Raw genomic sequence first — 22,766 nt, 5'->3', positions numbered from 1 at the left:
CTTGGTTGGTTTGGTTTTTTTTTTTCTCCCCCGTGCAAAGTGAAATAAACCCAAACTTGCAATGGCTTCTTCCTCTGCTGTTTCTGCTCTAATCTGCTTGCTCCTGTGTGCGCTACAGGGGTGGGCAGTGGGAAGGGGTATGTATCCATCCATGTGCCTACTTATGCTGTGGCCTTGCAGCTGGTGCTGAGGTAGACCACATGCCAGTCAAAGCATGATTTAGTGTGACTAAAGCTACCTTACTAGTAGTTGCTCCCTTGACCCTGTTTGATGCAGTGATGGGTCCCTGGCTGTTTGGTTTCTAAACTCTGACTAGTCCCAAACAGGGGTGGGAAAGCTTGAACAAGTGCATGTTGGACATGCATTGTGCCATGTGTGACCAAGGAGTGCTGCTCACATCCCCTTGCTGGGGTTGGGGGAGTCACAGGGAACAGGGCTTGTGCTCTTGCTAACAGCTTTGCTTTCCAAGAGCATGCCTAGCAGGATGGCACTAGTGTACTTAAGGAGTGGAGAAGAGCAGGCAAGTCAAGCTAACTGCGCTTGCCAGTGGGAAGACGAGAAGTGGAAGGTGAGGCCTCACAGACAGTTTAGGATTAAGGTCTTTAGAGGATCCAGGCTGTCTGTGCTGCCTCATCAAGTGAGGTCTTGACACTGTCAGAGACCCAGTATTGTGTTTTCCCATGAAGTCATTGGCTTAGACCATGTCAGGAGCCTGTGGGACGGTGTCTGTAGCACTTGGCTGCTAAGCTCTAGGTGCAGTTTACTAGAGACACTAAATCCTGAGTGCACCAAGCACAACTAGTTGCAGTTAGGCAGACAAATTAAAAAACTTAGTTGACTGTTTTGTGCTCAAGACCTCTTTGCTGTGTTCATGCAATGCCTTGGAGTGTGTCTGCTGCTGCTATTGCCCAGCTGCCTGCTAGCTGTGTACCCAGGGCTGGAGTTGGGACTGTGTCAGCATTTGAGGACCTGATGAAAGGTAAACTGTGGAGTGCTGGGAGCCTGGGCAGGCTGCCCAGCTCTGGGGCTGGCTCCCTGACCGCTGCAGCTTTGTGGGTGCTGCCCTAGTGCAGCCTGGCTGGTCACTGACTGCTGGTGAGATATTCCATTGCTGAAGAGGTGGAATTTGACTCCTGATTGCTAGTCTGTCTGCAGGGCTGCATTTGCTGCTCCTTTGAACAGCTGAGTGGCAGGGCTGGCTGGCTGGCTTTGTGGGGGCAGTACCAATCTGTAGAGTATTTCAGCCATGTGAAGGCTTTTTATGGAGAGGCTGACAGGCCTGTTGCCTGATTGTCAGCACAACTGCTGCCTGGCAGCAGCACTGCCCTGATCTGTGCTACAGCAGCTGCCCCAGAGTATTGGGGTGGGGGGAAATGGCTTTGGAGGGTGGATTGCCTGCTGATGTACTGATGTCTTATCTCTTCTGCCTGATAACCCTTGTTATGGAGGCCTTCTTGCAGCTCTGCCAGAAGGGCCTGAGTTGTAGCTGTGTCTTGCCAGTCACCCTGTGGGTACAGACATGGTGACTGTGCATAGACAGGGCTTTTCCTCTTTGCTTGCCAGAGCTGATGCAGCTACGGAGAGCAAGGGACTTTGTGCAAATAAGCAGGAGGCTCTGTGGGTAACTGAAGGTAAGCTAAATAATTGTACAAGCATTTAAAAAGTGAAGGCCCTTATGTTGCAGAGGCACAGGGAGAGCTTACAGCTGGGTCTCTGTTCCTAGCTGCCCTGATTAGATGAGGTCTATGTGTCTTTTGGCACTGACAAGAGTAAAGCTGATCTCATTATTTGCCTGTTAAGCTGGTGGCCCTGGTTGCTAGGTAGGTTAGCTACAAGTATTCCTGAATGCTATGCTCAGGATGTGAATCGTGCCTTCATCTGGGGCTGCCCCATCTTGTACTTCACACAAGGGTTAATTAGGCTTATCCTGCTTTCTATCACTGGCAGCAGCCACTAAGGAGACCACAAAACAGGAGAAAGGATAGGAAGGAAGCATGCCTTCGCCAGCACTTCCTGCCTGTTGAGGTTTGTTCTCCCATGTTCCAGTGCTGTAAACAATCCTGTTCCTATAAGTGACACTGCTGAATAGGCAGAGTATGTGCAGAGTGCCCTGGCTGGCTCCTAGGGTAAGGACAAGACTTCACTGCTACAGCCCCAGGAAAGCAAGAATGCTGTGCCCTGCTGCAGGTAGGGAGCTGCAGTAAATGTAAACCTGGGGCTTGTTCCAGCCAAGTGCACTCTCCTTGAAGAGCAGGGTAAACTGAGCTTGTTAAGATCTCTGGGAGAACCTGAGCCTTGCTTGCTTTGGGGAACAGCAGAAGCACCACAGCATGGCCTCAGGGTGGTGGGGTTCTTTTTTTGTGTTTTAACTTAAAACCTGCAGTGTGTAGCAGACTTGCGGTCCAGCAATACATCCCAACAGGAGCCTACAGGAACAATCTGTCGCTTGGTTGCCTGAACACTGAGACTGGGATGTGAGGAAACAACACTGATCCCTGTTAAGAGAGTTGCCTTTGAATCACGCAAGCTTGTACTTGGCCTCCATCCCTGGCTATTCACTGGGAATCAAAGCTGACGTGCTTTATTTCCTTAGACTATAATGGCAATGGAAAACTGGACCTTGAAAACCCTGCGAAATGGCTGTGAGGGTTATAACATGAAGATTTAGATTGGGTATTAGGAATTGGGTCTTCAGGGTTGTCAAACACTGGAACAGGCTGCCCAGGAAAATGGTGGAGTCACTGTCCCTGAAAGTACTGGAAAGATGTGTAGGTGGGACATAGTTTAGTGGTGGACTTGGCAGGATTAGGTTAACTGTTGGACTCTATCTTAAGGATCTTCTCCAACCTAAATAATTCTAGGAATCCAAGTGATATATGATACCACCTCATGTCTAGGAAGAGGATAACAAATACCTAGTGGGAGTAGAGGTTAGATTGGAAACAGATGTGACAGGAATAAAATCTCATGCAAGACTTAAAAAACCAGTGATCGCTAAGATAGACCAGCAGCTTTGTCTTCTTAAAAAGTAATGTGAAGTGCTCAGGGAGAGGTTAACTTCATTTGACAGAAATAGGCCATCCAAGTGACTCTGTCTACACAAGCATACATGTGACACTTCACCGTGGCCTCAAAAAGCAGTCGCAGGACATGGTGCACCCAGAAACTGTGCATGGTATAAGTATGTACTAGGGAAGCTTATGGGCACTCCAGGTTGTAGTGAGATAGGGGAAGTCAGCTGGGTCACTTCCCACTAGAATTTCCAAGCTAGAAAATTTCTTCCAAGCAATAAACATGAGAAATGAACTGACATCTCTTGTACAAAATGAAAAGGTGACCACTGGCCAGCTTTGCAGGAGCATTCAGTGTGCTCACAGTCATGTTCTTTCTTTGACTCTCCTCCTGCTCCCTTGGTCCTAGTTCAAACTGTTACAAACCAGAGAACTTCTGTCACTTAATTTCAGGAAGTCATCCTCAAACCTTAAGCTGCACTACCTCATACCTGGCCCTTGTTCTGGTGTAGAACACAGGAAACATTAACCATGCAATTCCCCTTTCCCATAGTGTGATGGAGGTCTGAGCACAAGGCTGGATGCTGCTGGTGAGGGCTACCAGGCCCTTGGGGTGAGATACGCACAGACGATGCTATGGGGATAGGAGCCAAGGGATCCCACAGGCCATGCTGAGATCCCCTGGATGTGTGCACTATCACCTCCCCACATGCTGAGGCTTTCCTTCTGAGGACACCCCTGTGGAAACTAACTCTCCAATGCACCTACTTTCCAACAAACTGAGATATTTTTCCCCTTAGTCCCAGCCCCTGCTCTGCAGTGAGTGCAAACAGGCACACACAGGCTGCAAAGCCTTCCACAGGAGGAAAAAAATGCGTAAATATATGTAAAAAATATATGTACTCACCTTTTCTTAGCAGGCTTGAGACTGAGGCATGCATCCTACTGCAGTGTCTTGTGTGGGGGCTTGTGGCCAGCTGCCCTCAGCCCTGCTGTCCCTCATTAGCCCTGATTATGCTATGCTAGCTATGGAAACTCATCTAATTTTTAATTGCAATTTTATTTCAGCTCAATAAAACACCTGCGACATGACAAACTGTGCAAAAGCAGGTCCCTAAGTCCTGTCCTCAGTATTTGATCAGGCTTTCTCCAGCCCTTAGTCTCCCCATCTGAATTATGTGGCAATTGGTTGGTTGGTTTTTTGGGGTTTTTTTTTTGCATTTCAGTCCTAAAACTTCATTTAGTGCTAAAATGAAAATTAATTAAAATGCTGCTGGCTTTTCTGGTTTCATTTGAAGGCTATCCTCTCACAGAGCAACCCTAGCAGAAAGCCATGGTCTCGAACTGCAAATCACAGAGGAAAAACCTCCCTGGCTCACATGTACCATATTTTCTTCAAGGTGTATCAGAAAACAAATCCTTTTTCCTAATCCCAAATCCCAACCTGGGCAGAGCCATGCTGACACCCCCCTTCAAGACCAGCTCCCTTCCATTTTACAACAGGCAAGGAGAAAGCAAGTTTTTTGCAAAGACTTTCAGCACCAACATGCAGCAAGCTGCACAAAAGCCAGAGCTGCAGCTGGAAGGGTTGTGTTACTGTACACACACAAGCAACAGTATGAGCAATGTGCGTATAAGTGTCTGGCAAGCACTCTCTGGAGTAATTAACACCCTGAGTTCAGCTTTTTCCACAGTTTATATTGAAAAGGGTCAGCAGAGTCTGGCTAAACCAGGCAGGAGAGGACCATCTCCGAGAGTGAGACCACTCTGGCCACATAAACACATCCAGTTGCATGACACAAACAATGTTTGTTCAGTAACATATGGTTAGAAAACCCCTATAGTATACAAGAGGTTTACAACAGTTTATGTGCAGAAGCATGAGCAAAAGTCCTGCAGGAACACAGCCAAACCATAATGCCATGCCACAGTTAGCATACATCCCCTCTGGAAGGGATATAAGGAAGAAACAGCTCTTAATGTGAATCAAACCCAGATGTAAACACTCCCTTGGTGGATGGTTGAATAACGCATGGAGAAACCATAGAGACTGGGTCTCTAGATATGCCCCTGGTTTGCTCACATGGATTTAAAGCATAGGCTCTCCTAAGGAGAGCTCAGTTTGTTTCCCATTCTGCAAATGACAAATCACTGCTGATGTTAATATTCAGGATTTGTGTGCAGTGACTAAGAAACGCTATCTAGCTTGGTTTGCTTGCTTCTCTTAATTACCAGCCTAAATAATTATGACAGCAGCTGAGTTGTAGAGATGATGGATCAAGCCTGACGCATAAACTGTTTCGGTGCTCTATGTTTAATTGATTTTATAGTTAACCTTCACAATAGATGTTGTGTATAAGCCTACGAGCAGCAGGCCCTAGCATGTAAACACTCTTTACTAGATTTAGTCTTGAGGAAAGAATCTGATGTGAATTCCTTGTTACCATCAACTGCCCAAGGGCTCCAATATAAAACCCCAAATAGTAAGTTGTATCACTAGATTTTCACAGCGCTTGTATCACATGGCGTGGCAGAGCAGACTGTAGGCGCAGCATGTTGCTAAAAGCATGTGAGGACTTACTGAGAGCTAGATATAAAAGACCTGCTTCAAGATCTTGTGCAATACCATCATGGTGCAAGTGCATGCTTTCATCTTTTTCTGTTCCCCTGTGCTAGGTGTGGGTGCTATCACAACAATATAGTTTGATTACTTTCAAAGGCCAGGAAAAGTGCACCCCAGCCCTCTGGTGCTTTAGTGGGAGGCTTTGGAATGATGAGTTATAGCTGCCTTTTTCCTGAGAGTTCCCTCAGACACCGGCTGGAAATCGAAGATAATTGTCTAAAGAATGCCGACTCAGGAAAAATGCTGTGCTCCTAATACACGTGCAAACACAAGGTATTGTAACAGGCAATAAGGAACCCCCTTGCTTTTGTACAACTAGCTTTTACTTTGAACTGGCAATGCATGTCAAAAGTGTAACTACTTTGTTCCTACTAGGAGTTTTCCTCAAGCCAGTGAAGTGAGACTGCACACTTCACCCTGTGCTAGCACTGGACTGTAGCTGGCTGAACGGGCCAGGCAGCTGTCACAGGATCCTTCAACAGCCAATGGACTTCTATGGAGACTGCTCAAGAGAAGGTATTTGATTCAGTTTCTTTGAACTGACTTGGGGAAGAATCTCATCCACTGTCACCTACAGAAGGAAGTAGGCTACACAGGCTGGCCAGCAAACAGCCACTGCTGCTGTCCCTGTGGCAGGGTGGGAGGTTGGGTATGCCATTCCAATATCCCACACACATTTCAATTATAAAAATGAGGCCTGTTTTGGTAAGGGTAGGATGGAAAGGTGGCTGCAAAACAAAAATCTAAATTAAAGCAACTTTTAAATCTAATAAACTAAAGTACTATGTAGGATTTCTTTTTTAGGACAAATGAAATATTTTGATTGGCTTGAAACAGCTCCCCCCACTGTTTTCATGAATCTCCACCCAAACAAATAATTTTTTTTGATTTTCCCTCTAATTTTGTTTTTGATTCAGCTGTTGAGGCCTAAGAATCACTTCTCCTGCATTCTCATGAGATGCTGTATGAGCTCAAACAGCATTCAGTCTCAGAAGTAATGAAAAGGGTATGTCATCACAGGTAATTGCTGCTTCTCAAAGCATTACAAACCCAGGTAAAATTTCTTTTGGGTATTGGAGAGCTGATGCTTGATATGACAGAAGGGCACTTTCTTTAATTTGGCATTTTCTTCAGTTTGCCAAGCTGTCTGTGGAAGAACTATGATATGAGCTATTAAAAAAAATAGAGGGGCTTTAAAACCAGCACTGAAAGCAATGAATGTTGTAATTTTCAGTAACATCCTAAAGTTGACATTCACAGTGACTGGACCTAAAAACTACATAATTAAAATCTCTGCAGTGGTCCTGGTGGCAAGATAGAATAGGATGAAAAATTCAACACCCTGGAGAAAGGAGAAGCCTGAATCGCTTCAAAGTCTCTGCAAGGTTTGGAGCGAGGTGATACATAATCTGGCTCATGAGCCATGGCAATAATCCGTTCATGCAGCTTCTAGGCATTTTGTTTAAATGATGATGTAGCTTGTTAGAGAGGAAAGCACAAAAAGAGGGCCTGCCCCAGTCTACTTTACTGACTGCAAACAGGCAGCAGTCCTCTAGCTGTGATGAAGTTCAGTCAGGCAAATTTGGTTACTCTAGACTGCCCTAACTAGGAAATAATCCAATTATCCTTACAGCAGGCTCTTGCCTATCTAACCAGGGGCACAACATTATCATTACATGTGCATGGCTTCTGTGGGTAGGAAGGGAACATCAGATTTCATGTTAATAAAAAGATTGTGTTCTCCTGGTCAAAAGCTCCTTCACAAGGCCACTTAATTTAGCATGTGTTGAAACAGGTTGAAGCTTCTTCTGGTAGCTCTTTATTACATTAAAAAACAACAACAGCAACAAAACCACAAAGAGATGTTCCAAGCTAATGCATGACTGTCTTTGGGGTTCCCTCTTTTTGTTAAGGTTTTCACAAAATACAAAATTAAATGTCTTTTCTACATACAGAGCAAAGTAGAATCAAGTAACTGATTAGAGTATGTACAAAAACTTACACATTCTGTCTTGTTTTTTTAAAAATATAAATATCAATAATGTTCAGTAGAATGGGTTGGGTGTTATTTTTAAGGCTTCATTCTTTTAGATCCTTCATTGTTTAATGAGGTGCCAGGTAGGCAGGAAAGGAAGAGAGGAGGTCATGTTTTTCATTAATGTATGTCTTCAATTCTCATGAGACTCTTCCCCATCGCTGGCAGGAGGAGAATTCCCTCCACACTGTTTTACGTTTCGAGAAAGCAGAGGTGGAAGAAAAGGAAAATAAAACCTTTATTACTGCTATTTTTTTCCTTCGTTAAAATCTTGTTCTAAACCTGTCTCTGTTCATTGTCCTTGTAGAGAACCATCTGCCAAGTACTTGGATTAAATAGACTTGAGCAGGAGGAGTGTATCCCAGGTCCACCGGGGAAAGGTCAGAATGAGGAGGAGACCGCTGGAGGTGTTTTACCACTGACCCCAGCAGAGGTAGCAAGTGCTGCAGCTAGGGCAGCTGCTGCCTTTGCATCCCTGGGCGTGAAGTCTGTGGGGAGGCTCTCCATCAGGCACTTGAGCTGTTCCTGACCCAGTTTGATTTTATCGTCTAGCTCTCGCTGCTCTATGAGGAGTGCAGACTTCATCTTTACAAAGTGCTGGTAATCCTGGAGCTGTTCCTCAGTGAGATAGTTGCCCAGGATCTCCAAGACCACCCGTTCTCGACGGTCAAGGTTTTCCTTCAGTTCCCGGGCATCTTCATGCTGGCCAGCCAGCAGCTTCCTCTTCTCATTCAGCGAGCTCTGCACATGCCAAAGAAAGCACTTCAGTATCAGCAGCACCAAAATCACTGATCTCCCGTCTCCTTCCTCCCAACACCATATTTGCCACCTCTGGGGAGGTGAGATGGCTGCTAAGCTCCCAGACACTCAGTCAAAAGCCTGGGGGAGGAGGATGATTTCCTCATTACAGATTAAACCTGAATCCCACTGAATCAGGACAATGTTCTAGTCAAACTAGGACAGAAAGTACTCCAAGAAAGTCAATAAAACTTGCTTGAAAGCAACAACTACCAGGAAAACCTGGCTTTGTCTCTCAACCACCCAAAGAATGTTAAAACATAGCTTGAACTGAGGCAGAAGGCAGTGGGTTGTTCCACAATGCACAACACCATACACCCTTTCCTCCAGCCATTGTCACAGACATGCTGTCCCAGCCATGGCCATTCTGTTTTGAGACAAAAGCCACAGGATCTGAGACATTGATACAAACTGGGACCAAGATTCCCAGGGGCAGACCTGCATTTGCTACTGTATCTACATAAGCACTAAGACACCTGTGAGTCTTTGGAGGTCCTCACTTATACAAGCATGTTCTTGTGACTGCTGCTGTCCTGAACCTTGAAAAAGGCCAAGATACATACAAGGCCAAGATGGCTGTGCAGATACATACCCGCTCTTCACTGTTGGTATCTTCCCCCAGACTGCTCAGAACATTCTCTACACGGGCCAGGCGTCCAGAGAGGGAGAGCAAGAGGTTCACCACCTTCTCCAAATCGCCAATGAACATCTTGTACTTGTCAAACTCGTTAGGTTTGCATAGCTCGCTGATCAACAGCTCCACCTCCTCTCCAAGAGCATTATTCATCTTGATGTCTGCAAGCAGGCCCTCCTTGGCTTCCTTCAGGATTTTCAGCTTGTGGGTTAAGCTCCCAATGAGCTCAGCCTGTCAGAAGGGAAACGCATTGCCACATTCATAATTACCATGATCTCCCTGGATCTATGGATGGCGACAACGAAAGGATATGGCTACAGTTCCTGAGGAGCAGGGTCAAGTCAGCAACAGCTGACAAAGAAGACATTAAGGAGGAAACAGAGAAAACTCTGAAATTCCACATCTAGTTGATAACTTGAATACCCGATCAGATTGCATGAAGATATATTTGTTCTGCCATTGAGAGAGACATCTGCTTTGATGCACCCTATTCTGATACCCAGTTTCCTATATGTGAAAGATGTCGGTTCTTTGAAGTCTCCAAGTGAAAAGAGCTACAGCCACATCTCCTGTGTATTCCCCACTCCCTACCCCAGCCTGAAATGTCTTATTTGGATGTTGTATTTTATATGACCCAGAACTGTGCAAAACAACCGGCAAAAAAATGAATTTAAGTTGCATTAATGGCATGACAGGAGGCTGAGCTGACACTTACATATGGCTTAGTAAGAAAAAAGGAACTGCTACATATTTCCTCCTCCTGAAACTACTCACTGTTCCTTACTCAGCTGCCTTAGTGTTGAGGTGTGAGCCTCAAATTCAGCTATGACCAAAGCTTCCTGCTTGTGCAGGCACTGCCTCACAGAAAGAGGAATCAAGCAAGCATTTACACCAAAGATGCTCTGAATTTACTTAGTGACTGAGCAAAGACATGGAGAGCAGACACCCATTTTGTGAAAATGCTGGCAACTGTTTCACTGCCAAAGAAAAGGAGGCCCCCAGAGTTCAGTTACTTCAGAAGCAGGGTGCTGCACATATGCTGGAGATCCTAATTTCTGTCAGGATTTAGGGGAAAGACATATGCAAAAGCAGAAGTGTATGGCCTGGGGCTTGCAATTCTTGCTTCCATTTAACTCAGAACCGAGAGCACAGAGAGCAGGAAAAGCTCTTTGTGCGAGGCTTGGGTATTTTCAGTCTCTTCAGTTTATGCACTGCTGAGACACCATTACACGTATCTTAATTTGCTTTGCATATAAACACTGCAGGATGAAAAAGAAATAAATCACAGGGTTGCCTGAAAATACTCTCGAAGTCTTCTTTCCATCAAAACTGACGGTCATTCCATGTAAGAAGGCAGTCTACTCCAAAGGAGAAAGGATCTTCAAACCCAGGTCAGGCCGGGGTTAGTCTGGATTGGCCCTGATCCCCGGGATGGCCTGTCAAAGCAGGTTTTAACAGGCTGATTTTGCAGCAGGGACATCAGCAGCAGTGCTTAGCCAGACACCACTAGATGGAACACTTGGCGTGCATCCTCTGAGTGCATGGTTTTGCGGCTGCAGTGCAGTCTACTGCCAGCTTCCACATAGATGAAAAGCTGAATAAACCATATTATTCTCTTAAAATAAACATCAGCGACCAAACTTATGCTGGAATGACTGCTAAGTCACACTATTAGTTCAAAGGTAGTTTGGGGAAGAGAATAACAAAGGTGGTACTAAATTCCACCTGCTAGGATAAGGGAAAACAAAACCTTTCCTTGCATTCTCCCTTCAGTAGGACAGGTTGCGACCAACACTTGTCCTTCCCTGTGCCTTTGATCCTAATGCCACCTTCAAAAGAGAGATCCAAGATACTCACCAGTTGATTGCTAGAGCAAAAGAAGTGATCCATTTTCAATGATTACTATATCAGGAGGGAAAACTCCATAGCAGGACTGTATGGGCTGAACAGAGTCCATCATTAACCTCAACAGGTTTTCAGGAGGATGGAGCTGCTCAGATGATAAGTCATTCCTCCCTGCTCCAGGAGCTTTGCTGAAGGTTCAAATCTGCCCTCCAGCCATAGCAGGAGGCTTTAGGACCGCTGGGAGTGACATACCTTTGTTCTAAAGGCATGGGAGCTGTACAGGGCTGTGACACACTTGCTTTGTGTTCATTAATCAGTGACTCTCCTTCGATCCCAAATGCCAACCAATATAGCTCCTTTGCATACTTACAATGGAAATGAGCTTGGTTTATCCAAATGACCTCTGAGAGTATCTGCCTTCTCAGAAAATGCCTATGCAAATGTTCTTTCACACAGACCACGAACAAACATACTAGGCAGATCTTGCTGTCTGGCCTAATCACTCCCATCTATTTCTGTTTCTCCATGCAAATGTAACCTTTGAGCCCTGGGACTCATCCTCCACGGCAGGCTCACATCTACTTGCAAGCCTGTCAGATACTTGCAGCATGTCCACTGACTCCATGGAGTAGCACCTCCTGTTCCACCACTCCCCACCTTTCACGCTGGTTTAAGGAGCCAGCTGGTTTTGAAGCACTCTAAGAGACGATCAGGCTGATTACCTTTGAAGCTGGGTGCTCTACAACCGATGGCTAGGGCCAGATAATTAAAGCAGCATTAATCAGCAACACGTGCATGATCTGTCTGTGTAGACTTGCCACACAGAATCTATGTAGGACCACAGAAGTAAGAGATGGCAGGCACGATGAGTGCCCCTAATCCGTTCCAGTGGCATGGTATGACAGCTCCTGAAGACTTGACTGCACCTCAAATGCTTCACAAAATAGGAAAAGTCTCCTCTCTTAGCACTTCTTATTCATGTTAGCACTTTGATGGAGGTCGCATTCTAGCTGTCACTGTATGAAAGCCTGGTAGGGAGCAGATTGTGCTTAGCAGATAAAAGCTGAGAACAGAAACAGTAAGGCAATATGGAAAAGAGACTAAGCTCCCCAGGTCAGGGCTACAGAGCATCACATCTTCTCTCTGCATTTTTACATGTGGCATGGGGATGAGGACCTGGAGAGAAAATGTGGAGCTGTGCTAGAGATGTGAATTCTCTACACTATGCCAGAGAGGCTGGGTTTGAGAGACTTTCTTTAAATCCATGCCTGATTTCAGTGCAGGGACAATCACAGCATATGGGACTTGCACAGATATATGTATCCTTTAGTATGTTTAAACTTGCTGCTGTACAAATATTGGCTAGACTATGGGCTGCGCCACTCTGTCTGGTGCAATGTAGGATGTTTTAAATTTACAGGCACAGCTGCTTTTGACATGTAGGCATGTGAAAGGAGGAGGCATAGACAGGTAAGTACCTGCCTGTGGCTCTTTGGGACTTGTGGGCTTCACAACACATCTGTAATTACCAGGTAACCAATGTGAGACAACCACAGGTGCAAATTAGAAGGCCCTGCAAAAGCCCTGGAAGACAGAGCACCCAAGTCTGCAGCAAGAACTGCAGGGGCAATTCCTCAGTGAAATGGAGCACAATCAGAGGAAAAGATTTTCTCCTCCCCTGCCCTGCTGTCCTCCCACCCATCATATTTAGGTTGTGCTGACTGAGCTGCTGAGGTGCACATCACTTTCAGCAGGTCAGTGAAACAATAAAGCATGGGGGAAAAGGAGTAGCCAATGTTTCTTTGGAAGCAGTGAGTGCAGATAGCAGCTAAAATGGGTAAATTGGCTTCACCAAAGAAGAAAATCCTAGGGCAAACATCATGCACACAGCGCAGTCACTAGCTGGAATCTGTTCCTGTTTCTAACCTGAGCTGTATGTGCTAAAGTCATTTCACCTCTCCCTTTTCCTTCCTTGCTATGGGACAGGGACTGCCTTTTACAATCTGCACTCAGCATTTGGTACAGTACAGACCTACCTCAGGGTTGTGCAAGATTTGTACTCAAATTTACTATGAGTACTCCGATTATCTCTCTTTGTTCAATTTGGGTCACTGTAACAAAGCTTCACAGGGGGCCTAAACACACCCAGCCCTCATGTAATTTGGGACTGCCAAAACCTGAGCTCAAATAGAAATGCATTTTACTTCAGGGCTTGTTATTGTCTCAGGAAGTTACTAGCAAATGGTGGTGCTGTGCTGAATTTACCTTCTTCTCATTTATGTCCAGCAGCTCCTCTTCCTCACCTACTTCTTCTGGCAAGTCCTTGATTTTATTCAGCAGTTCTGCTTTGGGTGCTGAAACACTGTAATAGGCAGGACAGGTGACCAGGGTTACAGGAGCTTCCTTTTCTTCTCTCCTACACCACAGTGAAGAAAAAGGAGAAGTTCAGTCAGAGCCTGACTTTTTCCCATGCCTAGATAAATGGTTTTCCAGCCTTTCCTCTTTGGTACCTTCCCGGTATTATTATCCACAAAGGAAATGACCGATTCTTGCCATCAGAGGGTGCATGTCAGCTGCTTTCATGCCTATCCTCTCCTTAAAGGTAGACTTGGTTAACAACTCTATACAGGACCAGATCCTTGCTGAAGGTAAATCAGAACACCTCAGCTGGTGATGGCTGCACTGACTATCTCACCTAGCGTGGTGCATTACAACTTATTTCTATATGGTTCTCCAGGTGTCACTTGGGAGTCTCTATCTTACAAAATCCACACTGGAGAACTTGGGCTGAACTTTGCATCTCCCTGTAATAAGCAGGTGCCTCCATCCCTCCTTTCAAAATTTGGCCACTCGTTATCTTTCTGCTTACCACTGTTTTAGTACTGATTTTACTCTCATATCCGTTACTGTGCTTTGGACTGAATTGCTTCAGATTACAAAGGTTAAGAGAGCAAAATCAAGTAACACAAATAACAAGCCCTGTTACCAAGCTCAGCATGGTTTTCCAAAGAGCTCAGAGAGGTGAGCTCAAAGGCCACACGTAGAGCCAAGCTCCTGAGAAAGGGCTTTCAGTCTTCACACCTGGGAACAGAAAAGCTCTCTCTCCACCAGCATGCACCTGAAAAATTCAGCACTGGGTTGTCCTTAAAAGCAGTTAGTGAGTTCTGCAGCAGTGTTAGCCCACCAGGCAAAGAAGCAGTGCTTACGTGTCATCTTCAACCACTGTCCTGTTAGCTTTCTTCTGCGTCATCTTCCTCTTCATGTTGTTCTCCTTCAGCAAGCTGGTTCCACTGGGGAAAAGCCCTTCCATTAAGTCCATGGTTGTTTTCATTTTGGAATCTGGATCCAGGATATCAGCCAGAGACTTGTCTTTATGGACAATTTCTTTTGCTAGAGCTTCTGACTTAATATCCTCTGGGGTTTTTGTCTTCACTGGAGATGCTGCACTGTGTATCCCAGAATCCAGGCTGCCTTTTTCCAGTTCTCTGGTGGTGACTGCTGGCTCACTGTGGTTTCCTTCAGGTTGAGTTATGGGCTGCCTATCAGTACTTTGAGGTGCTTCAGAAGCAGCAGGTAACTGGTGCTGTTTATCCACAGCAGATGGAGAGCTAGTCCTCTTTGATGCAGATGGAGAGACGGGACAGTTATTTTCATGGACACTGGTGCCCCATCCTGTTATCTCCCACTCAGCCAGGGCTTTGGGAAAGCTTTTGAAGCTGCTATGGACAGAAAAATTCTGTGAGATGAACATAAACATACCACACAGGACCATTGTGAACACATGGTGAAGGCCTAAGACAAGTAAGTTTTCCTTCTCTCTCATTTATTTTTGTGTCTTACTCCTCATTTCAACACAAAAGCCCACAGTATGAAACTACTGGCAGCATAAGCATATTGTCCCTTCAACCTGGACACTGCTGTTTTGTCATTACAACACAGAAAGAACTAGTGAATGAGAAGGGCTTTTGACAAGGGCATGTAGGGACAGGACAAGGGGTAATGGCTTTAAACAGAGAGAGGGGAGATTGAGATGAGATCTTAGGAAGGAGTTCTTCCCTATGAGGGTGGTGAGGTGCTGGCACAGGTTGCCCAGAGAAGCTGTGGCTGCCCCATCCCTGGCAGTGCTCAAGACCAGGCTGGATGAGGCTTGGAGCAACCTGGTCTAGTGGAAGATGTTCCTGCCCATGGCAGGGGGTTGGAACTGGGTGAGCTTTAAGGTTCCTTCCAGCCCAAACCAGTCTGGGATTCTATGACAAGTTTGTTTTCTGCTCACAGATTGGGGACATTCCATTTCCCCAGCTGGAGGTACTACCCTGAGCTGTCTATACTCTTTTATCCTTTTCGTGTTGGAAAAGCCAAGCACTATCACACCCCTAGTCAGATTCTTCCCAGATGGAAATCAGAGCAGCTCCTTGGGAGTGAAGGAAGCTGTGCCGATTTAAACCAGCTGGGCACTAAGCCCCAAGTCCTATCCTTCAGGATAAAATCACTATTCAGTGCGACTGTGACGTATTTGTGTTGCTGCTTCTTGGCAGATGGTCACTGTTTCATAACATCATTACTTTGTGCCAGGTCTCAAATGTATTCTGGGAAACTCTAACTGCTTGGAAAAGCCATCATGGATTTTCACAGTTCTCTCTCAAAACCCAGTAACTAGAAGGAGTCAGCAGTCATTTTAACTCTTCATGCTGGAGTAAGAAGCATGAAGGTGCCTGCTCAGCTAGCAGCTGTGGATGGTTCATTGTGGTACACAGATCTCAGTCCCATTTGTCTGGAGCCCCGCATATCATGCTGTATATGGCCCTACAATGCCCAAGATGGTGCGTTCCAGCCCCCCCTGCCCCTACCTCACTTTGACGTCCTCTGTGAGACTGGTGGATTTGTCGCCAGATGCCCCATTCCCCTCAAGGGCCACAGGAGGGGGAGGAGGTGGGAATTCCTCTCTGCTGTTGGCCGAAGTGTAAGAGCTCAGCTCAGGAAGAGGATGGGATGGCAGTGAGGTGGGTGAGAAGGATGGCGCAATGGCCCTGGGCTGGGAAGGCATGACAAACACCTCATCGTCCTCATCATCCTGCAGCAGCGGTGGGGGTGTGAGCTGCAGCCCTGACTCTGAGATCCGGAGATGGGTTGTCCCCTGGGGAGAAGGAGTCTCTGGGTCAGAAGAAGTGCTGCTCTGTGTCGGCAGGGACTGCCACCTCTGGGGGAACTGTGGCCCAGCTGCTGGAGGAGACACCATAGCCCTCAGGTAGCTGTTGTCTTTGACTGAATGAGCCCATACCGTTTTGGGTGGAACAGATCTGTGGAGCAGCCCAGCCTTCCTTCTCCACATCATTTCTTCTGTGGGAGTCTTGGAGGATCTATCCTCGACAGCATCCAAAGACTGTGCCTGAATATTACCGTTGCCTTCAGGGGGAACAGCATCTCGTTTGGTATGGTGCTGTCTCAGAGCCTGGCCATCACCTGCACTTTGGAACTCTGAGGGAGTCGCGGTGGGTGTACTGGGGGAGGACTGGCCAAATCCATGAGTAAGGTTAAGGAACAAGGATTTAAAGCCTTGCTTTTGCTCAGGATAGTGACTCCTTGCCTCTGTTGGGGATGAGACAAATGCAGAAGTCCTGCTATCTGGCCTGGACAGTTCTGAGAGCTTGTGGTTCTCATTCAGTGTGGTGGACCCGGTGACCACCTCACTGCTGTGGTGAGGATGGGGATAATAACTGGTGAACGCCATTTTTTCTGAGTGGCATCTTTCTTTCTTGCTGAAAGACCTAAATGCCAAGAGATATACCATGATAAGATTAATAATTTATCAATGAGCAAGAAAAGCTATTGTGCATCTCCTTAATAAGTAAATTATGCAACCATATAAGAGGTCTAGGCCAATGCCTGCTGATCTAGGTGAAATACAGTTAGGCTTTGAAACTGCTAGTAGAATCCGGTCTACTAATGCTAGGGACACAGAGCTGGATCCAGTCCCACTCTCCATCTTTATTTTCAGTGTATGCCAGATCACACACGTGTGCATACATGTAGCAAGCATCACAGCAATAATTTAATGGAAAGAAAACTAGGGAAACCTAAATGCCTGGCTTCCTTTGCAGCCTTGCTTTGAATTTTGTTCGTTACAGATGGGGCTATTAGTAACTGTAAGATAGATAACTGTAAGCTGTAAGATAGACTGCTTGACATGATCTACCATCAAGCTCTGGTCTCAATTGCTGGTAACTTAAAGAATTTCAGCTTTATGGGCTCTGGCAGTGTTCAAGGCCAGGTTGGACGGGGCTTGGAGCAACCTAGTCTAGTGGAAGGTGTCCATGCCCAAGGCAGGAGGCTGGAACTGGATGAACTTTAAAGGTCCCTTCCAACCCAAACCAGTCTGTGATTCTGTGAGAATTTCTGTAACATTATCTGCTCCTTTTGGAAAGATGCCATCAAAATGATTTGACTGTCTCCGAGAACAAAGTGAGGCTGAAAAATGCACTATTTTGACTGCAGAGAAAAATAAAAAAGCTCCCAACTCTCAAAACCTTGTAATCCTGTTAGGAAAAAGAGCTCTACTCAGGCAGGTGTACAGAACCCAAAGCCAATGCACTTCAACTGCAAATGGATGTTGAGGCTGCAAAGCCAGCAGAGTAAATTATTCCTTCCAGGTCTTTTAAAATGTTTTCATGTGAGTCTGAGAAACAGTGTCTGGCCTTTGAAGTGAGGATCCTGCTCAGAATCCATAGCCAAACCTACTTGCCCGTGTGCCTATTTAGAAACAAAAGAACCAATAATAACAGCGCTAGCAGATGCAAGCGTAGATGGGCTAAAAACATGAGGCCATATCATAAACCGATAAAATAAAATAAAGCTCTACTGCCAGTCTATTTTCTGTTCTTGAGATGCATTGTTCACATAATTCAACACTACCAGTCTGTGATGTTTGAGGCTTGGGCCCCAAATGTGCTCTCAGATGTACTGGTACAAATTAAGAATAACTGCCAAAGACATGGGTTGTTCCGGCTTTATTCCTGTGTAACTGAGAATAGAATTTGGCTGCTTTTGCCTGAGGGTGGGGAAACTTCCCAGACAGACTGCTCTTGGTATTGTTTGTGGTTCCTGGACAGTAGCAATGTGTATTCTTTTCGGATGCTCAGTGTTTGTCAGAAACGCCAGATGGTAATTCTCTAATTGAAAGATCTCTCCTACTGTGGAAGCAATTGTGGATTCTAAAACTGGTGGAACAACAACTGTTCCCAACAGTGCTTATGAGATAGTTATTGTATGACACATGGAGAGGAGCACAGAGTGTAAGTCACAGAGCATGTGTGACCGGAGCAAGTGATGGCTGACCAGGGTTTCCCTAACTTTACCACATGACAGTTTTCCTCCTTGAGCAAGAGAGGTGGTAGGGCTGGTCCCACCTCTTCTCCAGCACATGAAGCAGCTGTGTCCCAAGGAACCCTAAGAGCATAATTTCTACTGCCTGCTATTGTCTTCCCTGAAGAGCCCATGCATGGAGTAGCTGCAGACAGCAACAGGATGATGATGGTTAGATGTGAGAAGGCCAGATAGAAAACAGCAGTTTGGGGCTGACAACCACAGGACAGACAAAGACTGCATCTTGTAAGGGATGGATTGAAGATGCTACAATAATCCCCTAGGAACTAGACTGTGAAATACTCACACTGGGGCAGGGGAACATTCAACAGCATCCTAATAGTTGAACTCCTTCTGTGACACATGGGTAAGGTCTTTGTTTACCTGCCCCTTTCAGTCTGCAGAGGATTCAGGTCTTGTTCTCATTGAGATTTAAGAGTAAAACTTCTACCAGCTTCAGCAGTGCGTGATCAGAGCCCTCTGGCTTCCAAAACTCCCACTCATTCTCTTTCAGGTCATTTCAGTAGCAGTAACATAAGAAAAGTCACTCAGCAGCCAAGGCTCGCAGGGAGTTATTTGCAGCTTGTATAGTGGGACCCTGGGTCCTCAGAGCCAGGGCTTTTTCCTGTCTTCTCCCGTCCTCTCAACCTATCTTTTGGGAAATCCAATACTGATTAGGAAGGGAAAGCAACCTCCCGTCTCCCAGAGGAAATGGGTTTGCAGAGCAAGCAGGATGCCTACGCAGCAGAAACATCATAAAACTGTTAATACAAATAATCTCTGCACAGTGAAGCATGAAAAGGAGAAACCTATGTTTTGTGCCCCATTAAACTTATTTTCAGTTTGGGTGTTCAATCCTGTTACTTGGAAAATAGGTTGGTGGATGGAAAGAAGCCACAAGTAGTTATTGAGAAGCATGATGAAATGCCATCCCTAGAAGAAACTGGGAGGCAGGATGAACTAAAGCAGCGGTATTGTTCTCTTAGGAAAAAAAAAAAAAAGGAAAAAGTTATTCCAAATGAAAGTAAATGGATGTGTTTTAAATAATCATAAAAGGATGAGCCTGAAGGCAGATTGAGTCCCTCTAGAACAACATTTATGTCTTCTTAGCGGTAAAAACAGCCAGCCAGTCAGCAGTAAGATGCAGCTAGACTAGGAGCCTTTCTCTACTTCTTGTGTGGTGAAACCTTTGGAGACAACAGTGTTAACTCCCCCTGTGACAGCCCAGTGGGCTGACATTTACTGAGAGCTTATGAGCAACAGAGCTCCTTTGTGAATAATTCTTTGAGTCCCTCTTGATGGTTTTTACTGTAATATGAGTTAGCTATTTGAGCACTCAGAGCTTAGGGCAAACATCTATTTATTATTTAAATGTAAATACAGCAAGATCAACTTCAGTTCTAGTTAACTTCAAAACAATCCACTGCTAAGTGGATAGTTATGTAAAGTCATCATATTATGAGTTTTATGATTACACTTTTCTATTTTTAAAAACATTTCTCTTTCCCCTCTAGCTGAGCAAAATATCATGCCTGCATAAAAGGAAGCAGCCTAAACACAAGCTCCCAATTCAGTAAGATAAATGAATTCTACTGATTTTAGTCCACGCAAGTGTTCACTGCTTCTGGGGAGGCATCATCCTGGACTGGAGAAAACGAGACAGACTGGGATATTGGGATATTTTTTCCTTTAGAATCCGTCAGTTACGACAGAATCTGAATGCGAGTTCTAACAGCAGATCAAACACATTTTGGAAGTTACACAACTGGAAATTCGTTGTACAAACATGTTCCAAAATGACATGAGGAGGCCATGATAGTGAATTAATGTCTGTAGTGGAAAAACAAAGGCTCTCGGCAACTTACTCCTCCTAACTCTGCTGGATACACAGACCCAGAACTGTGCCTTTGCAGATGTTTTCTCTAGTTTGTTATGACGCATCCATTTACATAGACAACATGTGACAACTGCTGCTGGCAGCAGGATGGCAGGAGCTTATTCTGCACTGAGTGACAAAGGGGACATCAGCATGTACCTACCTGGCTCCTGCGCTGACCACGTAGAATGGATCTTTCACCATGGGCCCAAATTCACTGCTTTCCCTTCTCAGCAGGTCCTGGAGTGCAAAGACAATATTAGCAGTAAGCAGAAGGTGAAACAAAATATGAAAACACTGGTATTTCATAGTAAGAGAACTCTACTCCTGCTTAGAGGACCTGCCTGCCTTTTTCTGAATGGACTGTGGACCAACAGGCAGACTTATTCAGAGACATGTCTTTTTAAAACCCCTCAGCAAGTCCTTGCCTCTTCTAAAAACATGCTCAAGGGTATCAGTGGAACCTGGGTACTCAACTTTGTTCTACATGCAGTCAAGAAGCTGAGACATCACTGAAGCAGCCTTAACTGGAAGGTAAACAGCGAACAATCTGCGCCCAAGCCCAGTGCCAAAACAGAACAGAAACTCTGTAGAGATACCGAATGACACAAAGGCTGGAAACTCCAGCCACATGCAGAGGTGCTGAAAAACTCCACAATGTTCAGCACTTGGTTCTTTGGAAAACCAAAGCACAGGAACTACCTCCTCTTTAGGCATTTGTACCTTCTAAAACCAGATAAATGTTGCAGCTGAAATACCTTTGTGAATCTGACTCTCTCTGCCCTAGAGCTGTCACCAAAGGACATCAGGCTATTATGAGACATGAAAGCAAATGCTAAGCCTGCCTTGGAAGGGGTTGGTATTTTCTCCCATACAATCTTTCCAGCAGAGAGCATTTCAGTGTCTCCTTCCCTGCACCCTCAGTAATTGCTTTTTTTGGTTAGTGTTGCTGCAGAGGGAGGGTAAGTGCAGATCTTGATTTAGGAGTCTGGGAGCTGGGAGATGTACAGGCTGAGACAAACTAAAAAAGCAGAGAGGAAGGAAGGCTGAGAATGTGTTCTGAAGACTGAGAGCTAATAATCCCACATGACTATCAATTTCTTTATATCTTTAAACAAATTCCTACAATGACATTGCAATGTGATTTATATGCAGACTGAAAGGAATGTTAGACATTGTATACTGAAAAATATACAGCAAGGCAGAGGAATCTCCTGCTACACTGGAAATAAGCATTTCCCACCAAAAAATCTGAAAAGACTTCAAAAAAAAAATAATAATAACAAATAAAAAATCACCCTGTTTCTTTGGCTTTGTCCGCCACTTTCATAGCTGTGGTTTTGTATTGGAGACAGATCAGAAGCAAACCTAATGAAATGAGCACTTAAACATATACTTCCCGCTCAAACAGACACTTATGGATTGGTGTGTATATTGGAAGTCAAATATGCTTTCACGAATTAGGATTTAAGAACAGGATTTTCCCAAGTGCCTTGCTGCCTATGAGACTAAATTCTCATTTCAGAAGAGGATACAGCTACATCACTGTCAAACAGCAATAAGGGCTCTCCCCTCCTCCACTCTCCTCCTGTAAGGGGGTCTGCAGGGCTGTTCATCATCTTCCTCAAGTCACCTTCCAACAGGCAGAATCTCTGGTTTGGCTGCAAGGTTAAAAATGAGCCAACAATGGGGAAATAAAGATCTCCAGAACTACCCTGTATGTCCCCTGCCTGAGAGAGTGGGCTGGGTGAAGACAAACTAGGACTGCCTGTCATTCAACCTGTCACTGAAAAGTATGTTTTAGTGATATTTCCCTTTCTGGATGGCTGGTTTTGAGCTGCTCAGGCTGCTTGAGAAGGCAGAGAAAGAGTCATAGCTTGGCCTTCATCCAAACCCTTTCTTAAGGTCTGTCCTCTTACTGAACAAGACTTCATGATTGGCAAGTGTGACAAAATGGCACAGATGAGACTGATGCCTGGCAGGTGCGGAAAAACACTGACAATGGGATAAGACAGGAGTGGTTGTGGAAATGCATTCGGGTCACTTGATATCCACAAGCTGCTTTTTGAATTCTCTCTATTTAAAAATGTAGCGTGGGATCTGAGGTCTGTTGAAGGAGGACATTTAGAATGAAGCACACAGTGAGTTTGGGAGGACGGCTCCTTTGGTTGTTTCCTCCTTCCCTCCATGATGAACCAGCCTGGTGTGGAAACAGGAATGGGGCAGCAGACCTACACTGTTGTAAATCTGTGTGGCTTGACCAGATGCAGCTACCTAAATAGGTCTAAAGAGATTTCAGGCAGTTGAAGAGCTGGCCTGAGCAGTTCTTTAAGAGGTTAGCCTGTTTCTAGTATTTACCATCATCAGAGTCAGTCAAATTCCCTGTTTGTGACATCAGTGCAATGTCTCCAACTGCCAAGCAGGGCACACGGGATGAGCGGCCAGGGTCTCCACTAAGTTTTCTCTGCAATGTTTCCCTCCAGGGCTGGAGGCAAAACATAATGGTTATTGGCAGAGCCTTTGCTGCACATTTCCCAGCACTGTTGGGCACAGTGTGAGCAAGGGAGATTTCAAGCAGTCTTTAG

General features: G+C 45.4%; 1 protein-coding gene across 1 annotated transcript in view; it reads right to left on the bottom strand.

The window, feature by feature from the left end:
• Positions 1–8,050: 8,050 nt before the first annotated feature.
• The window catches only part of SHROOM3 (shroom family member 3), a gene marked incomplete at both ends in the record, with an annotated part of 140,274 nt that continues 125,558 nt past the window's right edge, over positions 8,051–22,766 (bottom strand). The window contains 6 exons of the mRNA XM_080638933.1: positions 8,051–8,410; positions 9,060–9,332; positions 13,212–13,362; positions 14,153–14,665; positions 15,794–16,711; positions 20,345–20,421. Coding sequence (XP_080495059.1) covers positions 8,051–8,410; positions 9,060–9,332; positions 13,212–13,362; positions 14,153–14,665; positions 15,794–16,711; positions 20,345–20,421 — 2,292 coding nt within the window. The remainder of the gene's footprint in view (positions 8,411–9,059; positions 9,333–13,211; positions 13,363–14,152; positions 14,666–15,793; positions 16,712–20,344; positions 20,422–22,766) is intronic.

Source organism: Psittacula echo (assembly GCF_963264785.1).
Source record: "Psittacula echo genome assembly, chromosome: 1".
In the NCBI taxonomy this organism is placed as follows: Eukaryota; Metazoa; Chordata; class Aves; order Psittaciformes; family Psittacidae; genus Psittacula; species Psittacula echo.
Note: the sequence above shows the minus strand (reverse complement) of the source record. Positions and strands in the feature narration are given on the sequence as shown.